Below are 12,402 nucleotides of genomic sequence, written 5' to 3' on the forward strand. Positions count from 1 at the left end.
AGATCCTTTTCTGCCTCTGCACTGACGAGAAGGGAGTTCCCAGCCTGTAGGTATGGTGCTGGTTCTTCCTCCCCAGGTGCAGCACCTTGCACTTGTAAGTGTTGAATCCCATCCTATTCTCATCCGCCCACCCCTGTAACCTGTCTAGGTCAGATTGCAGCCTATTCCTCCCTTCTAGCATGCCCACTTCCCCCACATCTTAGTGTCATCTGCGAATTTGAACAGGGTACTTTTTACCCCCTTGTCCAAGTCACTGATGAAGATGTTGAACAGTGTGGGCCCGAGGACTGAGCCCTGGGGGACCCCACTGCCCACATCCCTCCAGGTCGAAAATAACCCGTCTACCACCACTCTCTGGGTGCGGCCCTCCAGCCAGTTAGTGACCCATTTGACTACGTAGGTGTCGACTCCATAGTCCCCTAGTTTTTTAATGAGAATGGGGTGACAGACAGTGTCAAAGGCCTTCCTAAAGTCCAGGAAGACTGAGTCCACTGCTACACCTGCGTCTAAGGATTTTGTGACCTGGTCATAGAAGGCCACCAGGTTGGTCTGACAGGACCTGCCCCCAATGAACCCATGTTGGTTGCCCCTAAGCATAACCTCCCATGCTGACCCCTCGCAGGCATGCGCTAGGATAATTCTCTCAAAAAGCTTACTCAGGATCGAGGTAAGACTAACTGGCCTAATGTTTCCTGGGTCATCGTGTTTTGTACTGGGCTGTGCAATACATCTGAAAAAGGAGATTAAGGTGGCTGGATACCATAAAGCTTCTTGCTTTTTTTTTTTTATTTATTTATAAGCTTTGGTGCCTAATGGAGCTTTTCTGAAATTTTTGTGCATGCAGATAAATGGTTACTAGATATCAACACTTAAACTGTCTTGTTATAATATTCATCTTGACATTTCAGATAGTAGAGCTATTTTCAGGGCTGTGTTCTTGGTGATCCTGTGGGAAATAAGAAAACGGCATTCTTTGAGAGGCTCAAAACACTGAAGACATATAAGGGGTTCCCATTCATTAAGCACTTCATAATAATTTATTGAACTTACATCACCTTTCAGACCCTTTTTCCCTGAGGCAGAATGTCATGTTTGATTTCAAAAGTATAATGAAACATGCCTGTTTTTGCCATTAAAAAGAGAGGTAACTAGGCTCTTCTTTCTCTCAGGAGTCACATAGGGAAAGCAATCTTGAGTCAGCCAGCCTGCGTCTCCAAACTTCTGTCACTTCTCCTGGACCAGCGTCCTTCACCAAAGCTGGTCCTTATAATCCTCCAGCTCTGTCGTGCTGCACTTCCTCTCATGAGTGTTGAAGACTGTGGAAATGTTGAACTGCCCCCCTGGAGTTATTCTGTACCCTCCCTGAACAGTGAACAGGACGACCCCAGTGACCCAGCCTCCAAGATTGCATCTCTGCTGTTAGCAAAACTGGCAGACTATGTAGTACCAGGTGCTAATATTTTCTCATATTGCAGTATCTTGAGAAACTGGGAGGTGATTCATGTTTGTGCAAGAATCATATGTTAACAAAAGGCTCAGAAAGGATGATGTATTGTATGTGAATGTTCTAAAAGTGAACTTGTCAAAAACCTTAGCAGCAGGATGAGCTAGCTATGTTTATCCAGCATTAGACATATTTCTTTCACTCTTTCATCCTGCCTCTTGAGCATAGCTCAGTTATCTGAATATATCTGAATATAGCATTTATTGCAGGCACATGAAAGAGAGCTCAGAAATATTTAAAAGCATTATTGTTAAAGTCAGGAAAGTCCATCAATAAAGTCAGCTTCAAAGCAAATGGCATTTAAAATGCTTGACAATTGTTCTGTTTTTCCTTTTTGATTGAAGGATGCCAGACTGTTCTTTCTCCAACTGCTTCTGAGCCAGATACAGCTCTGGCAAAAGCCAGTCCAAAAAATTCCATAAAAGGTGATAAAGATCCTGGGGAAGAGAGTGAGGCCGTGGATGGTAAACTTTCTATTTTTATTCATAAACGGGAAGATCAGTCGTCCCATGAAGTTCTTCAACCATTACTGAGGTAACTTTAACTCAGTGGATTAGAAATAGCAAAGCAGTTCAGGGATTTCCATTTCTGCTCCTATTCTTCCACAGCTATGGAAGCTGGCAGCTGGAGATGACACTAAATGAGAAGGCAAAATGTGTTTCAGATTCCATTATGTACTGTTGCTGCTTGCAAATAAGTTCTGATGCACAGCATACAGTTACAGAGATAGAAGTGTATGTAGCTACACTGAAGCTGAGACAAATTAACAGCATCAAGAACATGGATCACAGCTCCATTAACTTCTGTGCATGCACATATATACTCTAAAAATCAAATTTCTATTTATGCCTTAATGTAGATGGGGGAAAGGTTTTTCTTTTACTTACTTCATGTATTTCATAGCATTTGTTGTATATCCATCATCACTGTTTTGTTGATGGTTAATTGTACTTCATTTCAGAAGCGCTAAGATAATGACTTCAGGTTTGAACCTCAGGGAAGTTTTTGTGCAAGTTTGTCTCCAGGCCCTGCAAGAATTTCCTTCCCAATGATAAGAACTGTAGCCAGGATGAAAATCTGTAGAGGGAGGGAGGTGGTAAAGGTGTGACATAGAGTAGGCCTTTCTAGTGGACTTATTCTTATGGAGAGGTTCTGAATAACCCAGATATGTTAGCAAAAGAGCAGAAAAACCTTCAATGCATTTTTTTTAACTTTAAAACCCAGAACTATCTATTTACAGGGGTGTAGGTTATAGCTGTGTTGGTGTAAGGACATAGGCACCCAAGGTTCTTTGGGTAAATCTGATGTCTTTTACCCAAAGAGCCTTGTTGGACCATCTATTTAAAACCTACTACAAAAATGTTAAGGTCCTCTTTTAGTGTTGTAAAACAAGGTAATATTGCAGTTGGTAGAACTATCAACAGAAAAAAAATATTTTAAGTGCCACTCCCAGTAAATGGCCATTACCTGGATAATTAGTTTGTTGTTAGGGGTATATAAGTGCTCTCAGTTGTAGGTCACACTAGTTCAGATTTTGATTTCTGGAAGTATATGAAGAGATGCCTCCAAAATAAAAATGGGAGCCTGGCCTGGAAGAAGCCAGGTTGGCAATGTATTATTCAGCTCCACTTGCTCTGAGTCAGCCGTGAACTGGTGCCTCAGTCCAAAATGAAAAGGTACTGTGCCAGACTGTTCCTACCAACATTGCTGTCTTCCAGAAGCTCTTCATCACTCAGGGCCATCTAAGCAGCTCATAAAACTTTTTTTGTAAAATTAGAAGTATTAGCTGTAGCATTGCCAACTAATTCCAGTGTGAATTTTTTAACTACATTCCACCTATTTTTAACTACATTCCATCTATGCCTTTTGTTTTTTCTCTGTAGTAGTTCAGAGGGTCGGCCGTTCCGGCTTGGTACTGGGGCTAACATGGAAAAAGTGGTGAAGATGGACCGGGACATGACTAAGGTAAGAACAGAATGAAGATGGTTATTTAACACCTTTCACAGTTATGAACCAGTAAATTCTCATTTCCCCCATTTGTTCTTAAACTCTTTTTAAAAGAACCAGGAAACTAAACTTAAGTCACTTCAGAATGAGTTTCAAAGAGAGCTTTCTCCTAACAGGTTTAGACCGCCAGAGTCTATTGACATGCATGTATAAATGCTTAAAGACAGCTGTTGTGCACTAGTTACAGTGGTGGATAAATCCTGCAAAAATAATTTCTGCTATTATTTTCCCAAACAAATTTGGATGAGGCTTCTTTTAGTGTTCGCTTTCTGTTGGCACTTTAAGGAGACTGAGTTTTACTTGGAAGAGGCTTAGATAAAGTGAATGTCAAAACACATGTTAGAATATTTATGCAAACTGAGTTTAAAGTCATACCTGTGAGTATTTGTGCCAGAGGTAATGATGGATTCTTTAATCAAAACAGAAACAATACTCTCTGGCTGTCTGAACAGTCAAAACCAAGCTAAATTACGCTGCTTGAATACCTAACCATGTCAAATCCACACCAATTTATTTTTGACTAATTCATAGGGGAGAATGGAGAAAAATCTGTTCCATGTGAATAATGAATAAATCTTAAGGAAATAGTGGATCTGTTTTGTGACTCTTCCACAACTGGAAAAAGAGTTTAAATTTGGTATATAAATGATATCCTTTTAGCTCCATCTCCATGGATTATATTTAATCTGAACTGAGCTAATTAATCATTTTCAATACCTCTGACATTTCCTTTGCAGAGTGGCTGCTGTGAAGTTATTACAGAAGAGGCAGCTGCCGCTCTTCGAAAGGCAACCAAATGGGCACAGTCTGGACTAATTGTCAGTGTCGGGCCCCCCGTTGAAACTGTCAGTCCAGAAACCACTAGTGGCTTGTCAACTGGTGACAAAAAGAAAACTGCTCAAACCTCTATTTGCAGGGAGAGGAATTCTGAACTCGCAAGGTAAACAGTCATGGTGGAATCTCGACAATAGCATAATTGTCTTTGTCTTTGTAATCAGTGCAACTCTTGGAGTCTCCTTGGCTGGGTTGGGGAATTGATTGTTGTGTGAGTATTGGGCAAGTGAATATTTTCTTCTGTACAGAACGGATCCTGTAAGACCATTCATCAGTGGGCACGTTGCAAACAGTATGGCAGCAGAGGTGATTGCTTTGCTTCACAGCTTGCTGATGGCACCAGAATCAAATGCAGCTCAAATATGGACCACAACAGCTGAAAAAGTAAGCAAAAGTGGTTGCAATGATAATGAACATATATTCCAGTCTGCATATCCAGTGCAAGATAACTGCTGGCAGTCTAGAGCCATTTCCAGTCCCTTTTTCTCCACCTTCCTATTTGTAGTTGTCATTACTCAGCTTTTGCCCTTGGCCAGTTTGTCAAAACAGGACTCCACTGCCATTAATATATATATATATTTTTAATATTCATGTGTTCAGGTGATAAACCTACCTTCACAGTCCAATCCTTTCTGACCTCTGAGGAGCTACAGGCTGGACTAAGTTGTCTCTGCTTCCAGATCCCAGTGGTCCCTTTGCCTATATCCTGGCTACTCAGCCTACATGGTGGAAAGGATTTTGGCTAGGGCATGTGCACATCTCTGCATTTTAATTAATTTTGGAATGAGCAAATATTCTCTTTGAAAGCTGAAAAAAAATCAAGTGTGGGGTTTTTCAAACAAAAAAAAAAGCCATGAGTTCAAGTCCTCTATTTTTCTCACCCTGCATTACTGCTTTTGTATGTTCAGGTTCTTTCTCGGGCTCTGATGTACATTCCACAACTTGGGAAATATGCAGAGAGCATCTTGGAGAATGGAAGCAGTAGTGGCAGGAAGTTAGCAAAACTTCAAAGAATTGCTCGACAGGCAGTGGCTGCACTGTGCGCTCTTGGTGGCTTTAAGGAGACAATTAAAATAGGTTCTGAAGTTCAGGTAATTTCCTGCCTTTTGCTATTTATACTTCATATGTAAGTCAGCACTTTTAATCATTTTAGTGCCTACAGAGTCCACATTATTGTATCATAGCAAACTCAGAGCAATTATGAATCATGGTCAAAGCCATTGTACTGATGTTCATTTGTGGAGACTATTATTGTGCAGTATTAATTGTACTCCCAAACAATTGTGTAAGGGTTTATTGTGTTAAGTATTCTGTGTTTAGCATTTAGTATAGTTTGTTGTAAGTCTGAATAAAATGTAAGTGATCTTTTTTTTTGGTTTTTTTAATAGGTTTTGGGTCGAGGAATAGCAGGAAGCATTGGTGTGGTAGCATCTATTAACGAACAGGAAGGTATAGCAACAGTCAAATTTCCTCCTACCAGTATAGACGGTAGAAAGACTGCACAAGCATCAGACACATTAACTATTCCATTATCTAGGCTCTGTGTTCCACGATCTGAGGTAAGGTAGCTTTGAAAAATCTAACATAAAGTGCAATCACGAGTTATGCTGTTATTAAAAAACAAACCTGTGGCATGTAAAAGGCCTTGATTCATCTTTGTTTGTTTAAAGATGGCTTGTAAAACTTATCTCTTTTTTGTTTTAAACATTTTGTAATGGTATTTAAATATAAAGTTCTAATCCAAGTAACAGTGTTCATTCTTCCTCTGTTAAAGATGTTCCATAGCATACTGTATTGTGTTTCTCTTTTTGACTTGTGGTTTTTGTGTGTGGTGCTGTTTTTGTGATAGTATAAAATGAGAGTTTAACTCCAGGTGATAAAACTCCCTCATTTCGTAGAAACTAACTACTTGAATTTAACTTTTTACCATGCCCCCCACCACCACCATCAGGCATTGCCTCTTCATAAACTGTCCATTACTGAGAAGGTAGTACAGGCAGTCCAGTCCATGTTGCTTCCTCAGGAGGGAAGTCTATCTATTCATACCTCACTTCCTGCAACAGGAGATGGCTCAACTCCAGTAATGGCAGTGGTCCGACTTCTTGCTGAAATAAGAACAAGGTGAGTTGTTTGCTTATACAGTGCTCTAAATGTCCACCCTGCTGTCCTGAATGAACATGTTCCAGATAGATGGGTGCATCTTTAGTTTAGTTTTTTGTACGTAAATAGTAGTATATGACTACATGAAACTGCATAGTTCATAAAGATATTGTATTAGTTTCCAAAAGAAAATAAAGCAACTGAGTATGGATTAGCTAGCAGTGAGGTTGCCACTTTAGGAACCCAAAGCCAAGAGTAGAAACAGCAACACAGAGAGCATGGTGTTGCTTTAATATAAAGCAGGTCAAATACATTTTGCAGCAAGCAGGCAAAGTAGTAGAAAAGAATGCAGCTCTTCTTCAAACTGGTCCTGAGATGGGGTTTATGATTATTGATATCAGGCTCAACAGAAGAGGTCCATGTTGAAGTGCTTTTAAATGTATTCTTTTTACATTAAGAGCATGCCTGGTGATGGCCCAGCTGTTAGAAGACAGCTCGTTCTGTGAAGAGTTCATACAACAATGTCCAGCTGCTGTCGAAGTTCTGAATCTGGTGGCCCAGGAGTGTAGCCCTGGTAGGTCCTCAGTGTGTTTTGACAGCTGTCCTGCCATATTTTGTCATGCCAGTGAAGTCCTTGAATATTAAACTACTTCCATTTTGGATACAGCCTCGCACACTATTTAAATACTGTACAAGTACAGGCAGCCCCTGCTTACCGCGGTTTTGGTTAGCGCTATTTTGCTATAACACTCATTTTAAATTGATACTTGATTCCACTTAGCACTCAGCAAATTTCGTTATAATGCTTGCGGTTGCCATCTTGGATCATTAAAAACACTTGTGGTTGCCATCTTGGGTCATCAAATACTTTTGGTTTCACTTAACACTCGTTTTGCTAAACGCTCATTTTTTCAGGAACCAATTAAGAACGCTAAGCAGGGGTTGCCCGTAATAGGAAGACGGCAGTAATAGCACTTAGTCTGATTCAACATGCCTTATTATGCTTTTAAACCTCTAAATATATTGGTAGATAAAAGTCAGCTTGACTTTAATTAGGTTTTGTGTCCAAAGGCAGTGTGTTCATATCTGACCTCTGTATGGCCCTTCAGTTCCACTCACGTAATTAATCTTACTGTTGGTTCACCGGTGTTGCCTCACATTTTTAAATCAGAGACCTTTCTTTGAGAGAAACCTATGTTAGGGTGCAAGTCTACTCAGTCTGAGTTAATAGTAAAGCCAAATCCAAATGAGATTGTAGAGGATCTCCAAACTGTCAAAAGTATTAATTTTTAATAAGCTATGGCAGTGATTATTTTATAACTATAAGCTGAGGTATTCAGCTTACTTTACCTGCCCATGCTAATGCTCAAACTAGTGGAAATGGAATCTTTAAATAGTGGACTGGGGGCATAAGTTCAAATTAATTCAGCTTTTGTTTCCAATGTAAGCTGTTGTCTTTTTCTTCACAGTTCTCTTCAGTGCATTCTGTAGCATGTCTGTGCTTTTCATCTTTATTAAATGCTACTTTTGTTTTCTTCTTCTTCTTAACTTCCTCATCTCTCCCCCTCTTTAAGGCTAGGCACTTGGACCCAGCAGAAGCCCTAGGTCAAGGACAGATTATAAGATCCAATCTGAGCGTTTAAGTGGAGGAAAAGGACTGAAGAAAAGGAAGCTTTGAGGCTGCAGAACCAAATGGCAAACCACTGTTTGGCCTCCAGTATGAAATTGGGTGTGCCTAGCTACTTGCCGTGTGATAAATTCTGTGACTTCATGCTTCTGTTGGGTCATAAGCTTGCTGACTGAAGTAATTCCTAGTATAGACCTTGATTTACTTAGCAGTATAACTACTCACCAAACAGTTAGATTTAAATTCAAGCAAAACCAAAGCTTAGGCAAATGAAATACATTGTCCTTGCTTCTCGTGGTTGCTAGTAGCTGTGGAACAACCTGCACAAAGGGAGCATTAATTTGTGATGCTGAGGCCTGTTTTAACTGGCTTCCAAGGGACTAGACAAGGCTGATTGGGAGATGGAAATTTCCAGTTCACTTTAAAAAACAGTGCTGTGACTCTGGCAGTCCTTCTTTGCATGCCGAAGTGCATGAGTGAAACTTCAGAGCTGTCAGTTGCCCTCTGCTTTTGACTTCTGCCTTTCTATGGCTCATTGGTCTTTCTCTCCCCTAATCTAGTGGAGCACTATCATAAAAATATTCAGCATTCAGGTTACTCCACTGCGGATTTTGAAATTTTCATTGTTGCAAGTTCTATTATTTCAAAGCTTAAAAATACAGGTTTCTTGAAACTTAAGCCTACAGACAAAAAGGCTATTAATGTATGAATATGAACTGAAAGCAAGACTCTAGTTTTAATTTTTCATTTAAAATATGGTGGCTCTGTAGACGTGCATGTGGCATACAAACTGAATAGTGAATCCTCTAATAGTTCAGTAGTTTAAACAATGAGCAAGCAAACTGTTCTTCCTGACTGACGGAAATCATCTTTTCTCCTTTAGGCTCAGCACCACTACTCCCCAAAGTTGATTCTACCTGAATTTTGGAAGCTTAATGTGGTTTTTCTTTGGCTTCTGATGTTACAGCTCTCGTTGTAAATGATCGGAAATTAGGTTTAAATCAGTAAATTGATTATAGGTGATTTGAGAAGCATAAGTGCTTCAACAAAATGCTTTTACCCAAGTTGCTTGGTCTGTGTGTAGCCTCATGGAAACAGGGTGAATTATGTATCAAACATGTATAGATTAATTAGTTTTTCCCTTTCTCTCCTAATTGAAAGGAGTATTTTTAATAACATGCGGTTTTGCCCTGGACACTAGTTTCAAATTTCTGTCTTACAGGGTCATCTACACGTGCATTAATGAGCTTTTCCTAATGTGCATTAAACTTAGTACCTTCAATATGAGGTACTAAATAAATGCATGTTAGTCTGTGCTAATGTACAGAAGTACAAGTGCACACTTTTTAGATGATGCTTAATGTGCAGTAGCTTATTCTACTGTGCATTAGCGTATTAGCACTTTTTTTACATGCCGCTTTAACGTGCAGTAGAATAGGCTACTGCACATTAAAGCGCACATGAAGATGCACCCACAGTGTTTTATTTATTGTCAGTTGAATGTAAAGCTAAGTCTCAGCTGAACTCATCTTTGATCAGGAGTTCCCCTTTTTTCCAGGTAGGCTTCTCCATAGAATAAATTGTACCTTTGAGGGTGATGTTAACTAGGCCTTGAAAGGATCAAGCACCATCTGCTCTCAACTAAACAGCGAGACATGTTAGTCTCATTCTTTTACTCTCTGCTCAGTCACAGATTAACAATTTTAATAGAGGGAAAGATTTATGTGTTCTCATTCGTGCAACATTTTCTAGCTTGAATTTTCAAAAATGACGAGTGGTTTAAGATCTCACTTCTTGAATGCCCAGCTCAGCACTTCTGATTTTTCAGAAAGTGCTAAGCACTCTCCCTTTAACAGGAAGGAGGGTTTCCATTTGGGTATCCCAGATCACTGCATATTTATGAAGAATAATGCCTGTGCCCAATATAGTTTATTTCAAGCGATGATCAGACTGGCTATTTTATTTCAATGGCCAGCCTATAACTTTGAATTTCCTTTACGCAAAGTGCCCTGTAAGAATCAAAATGTTTGAAGCATTTTGGCTACCTCAGTGAAAACACAAGAATTGGATTTGACAGTGCTTTACTCAACTTCAGCTTCACTTGAAGCTGTATCAAGCTCATTGATTTTAACTTGAAAAAAGAAAAGCATTAAATCATAAGGAAAGCTAGAAAGAGTAGGGTAATCCTGAAAGACGGTTGAAGGGAGTAGGTCTGAACACATCTCACAGCAGTGGGGATGCTAGATGTTGCTGTAATATTTCATTCTCACCCTGCTAGGAAAAGAATGAAGTGACAATCTTAAATGCAGAGTAACTGCTTTTGTTCATTTAAGCTGAAGTTACCTATGTATTTGTACAGGGGAAAAATCAGAACAAAATACACCACACACAAGACATTTTTCAGAGGTCTCATTTTTTGGTAAGGTGAAGGGAGAGATTAATTGAATGTATGTATTTACAGTTTGACTTCATTGCAGCATGTAGGGGGCTTTTAACACAGTTGTGCTTGGTCAGGAATGCTAGTCCCCCACTAGCCTGACCCACCTAAAAGCAGATGCCACTGGTTTCTTTTGTGTTGTTACAGGGGAGAGGCTTCTCGTTGTGGAAGTGCAATGTGAAAGGCTGAGAATGTTGTACCGAGATTGTGCTCGTCCCCCACCCCCGCCACTCCAGGCAGACAGAAGACAGGTAAATAGAGAAATATGGTGTTGGTTTTTTGGCCCCTTTTCAAATGGATTCAGGAGATAGACCATTACAGTGTAAAAGGGAAGGCATTTGTCCCACTTATATGTGCTTGAATGCAACATGTGGGTTATGTAGGTTACATCAGGTGCACTCCATAAGCAAACTTGGTCACTGGATTGCAGCAGGCTAATGTCTACCTTGCTGTGTCCAAAGCAGTCAGATGAAGTAAAATGCCCTCTTCCGATTTTCCAGCCCAAGGAGATTACATGGAGCCCTTCAAGAGTGTTTCCACCTGTGCGAGCCTGCATGTTTTCATCACATCTCACAGCGGTAACGTTCTTGGCTGACCCTAGCGCAGGTGGGGGACTGCCTCGTGGCACCTTTATCTATGCTACATCACCAGTCCCAGTACAGGTAAGAGGGCAGTGTGTGTGTGTCTGTATGTGGCTGTATCATTGTGATTTGTCTTGAATGCCTGACAGCACAGATAGTCTCTGCCTGACTTAATCCCATGCGTGACATTTTTTCCTAGGCTCCATCATTCTACTGGGAAATTGAAGTAGTTTCCTATGGAGATACAGATGATGACACTGGTCCAATCGTTTCATTTGGGTTTGCCACTGAAGCAGAGAAGCGGGATGGAGCTTGGACAAATCCTGTTGGCACGTGTCTCTTCCACAAGTGCGTTGGAAATGTGTTCACTGAAAAATACAGCCTTGCTCACTATATTAATGGCATATAAGCCCTTCGGGACTCGATATAATTTTTTTCTGAGTACATCTGTGTACTCAACAAATAATGTCGACAAAAAAGGAATCTTTCACCCCTTTTTAGTGAAATATGGTAATCCCTTATCCAAATGAGGAGAGTTCCAGTTGTGTTTCAGCACCATGAGCCAGTTTTAATGTTGCCTTATATAGAGTGCTCCTGTTGTTAATGTGTCGTCTTCCTGTTTTCCCTCTTAGCAATGGACGAGCTGTGCATTATAATGGATCCAGCTTGTTACAGTGGAAGAGCGTTCGCCTAGATGTGACGCTTTCTCCTGGTATGTCCAGATGTAGCTTATTTACATAACTGACCACCTTAGATAATGGGACAAAAGCAGATAAATGTGTTCCTCTGATTTAATTTTTCTCCAGGTGATGTAGCAGGGATTGGCTGGGAGAGAACAGAAGGAACTCCTCCCCCTCCAGGGCAGCCAGCTAAAGGCAGAGTGTACTTCACATATTGTGGACAGAGACTTGGGCCATATCTGGAGGATGTCTCGGGTGGAATGTGGCCAGTTGTGCACATTCAGAAAAAGGCAGGTGTAACACCCGAGCATATATTTGTTGATATACTCTCTTTTGTGAGCATTGGTAAATTTTAGTGGAGGGGAAGGCAGGAGGCAGAGGACAGAGTTGTGGGTTTTTATCGCCTGTGTCCCTACAGTCCGTCCCACACCGAGCGGCTGCAAGTCCCGGGGGGATTTGCAGCCTTCTGCAGACACCGTTGCAGCCTCGTGGTGCTCTGTGCCGTGTGCGTCTGCCTCTAGTGCAGAGTTAGCATGGCAGGCTTCTCCGTGGTGCTCCACAGCCATCCAGAGGAAAGGCATTGAGTGCAATGACTTGGGGTTTCCAATGCTGAGCTCTGGTCCTCGGCCTGC

General features: G+C 40.8%; 1 protein-coding gene across 1 annotated transcript in view; it reads left to right on the forward strand.

Moving 5' to 3' along the window:
• HECTD4 (HECT domain E3 ubiquitin protein ligase 4) overlaps positions 1 to 12,402 on the forward strand; it is a 112,387-nt gene that overhangs the window by 51,593 nt on the left and 48,392 nt on the right. Inside the window, exons 35-48 of the mRNA XM_019507221.1 lie at positions 1,170 to 1,450; positions 1,849 to 2,038; positions 3,388 to 3,469; positions 4,249 to 4,451; positions 4,594 to 4,729; positions 5,254 to 5,436; positions 5,734 to 5,904; positions 6,297 to 6,466; positions 6,904 to 7,019; positions 10,657 to 10,760; positions 11,010 to 11,171; positions 11,290 to 11,438; positions 11,723 to 11,802; positions 11,897 to 12,060. Coding sequence (XP_019362766.1) covers positions 1,170 to 1,450; positions 1,849 to 2,038; positions 3,388 to 3,469; positions 4,249 to 4,451; positions 4,594 to 4,729; positions 5,254 to 5,436; positions 5,734 to 5,904; positions 6,297 to 6,466; positions 6,904 to 7,019; positions 10,657 to 10,760; positions 11,010 to 11,171; positions 11,290 to 11,438; positions 11,723 to 11,802; positions 11,897 to 12,060 — 2,191 coding nt within the window. The remainder of the gene's footprint in view (positions 1 to 1,169; positions 1,451 to 1,848; positions 2,039 to 3,387; positions 3,470 to 4,248; positions 4,452 to 4,593; positions 4,730 to 5,253; positions 5,437 to 5,733; positions 5,905 to 6,296; positions 6,467 to 6,903; positions 7,020 to 10,656; positions 10,761 to 11,009; positions 11,172 to 11,289; positions 11,439 to 11,722; positions 11,803 to 11,896; positions 12,061 to 12,402) is intronic.

The sequence above is a fragment of the Gavialis gangeticus genome, unplaced genomic scaffold (genome assembly GCF_001723915.1).
Source record: "Gavialis gangeticus isolate Ggan-Ray unplaced genomic scaffold, GavGan_comp1, whole genome shotgun sequence".
In the NCBI taxonomy this organism is placed as follows: Eukaryota; Metazoa; Chordata; order Crocodylia; family Gavialidae; genus Gavialis; species Gavialis gangeticus.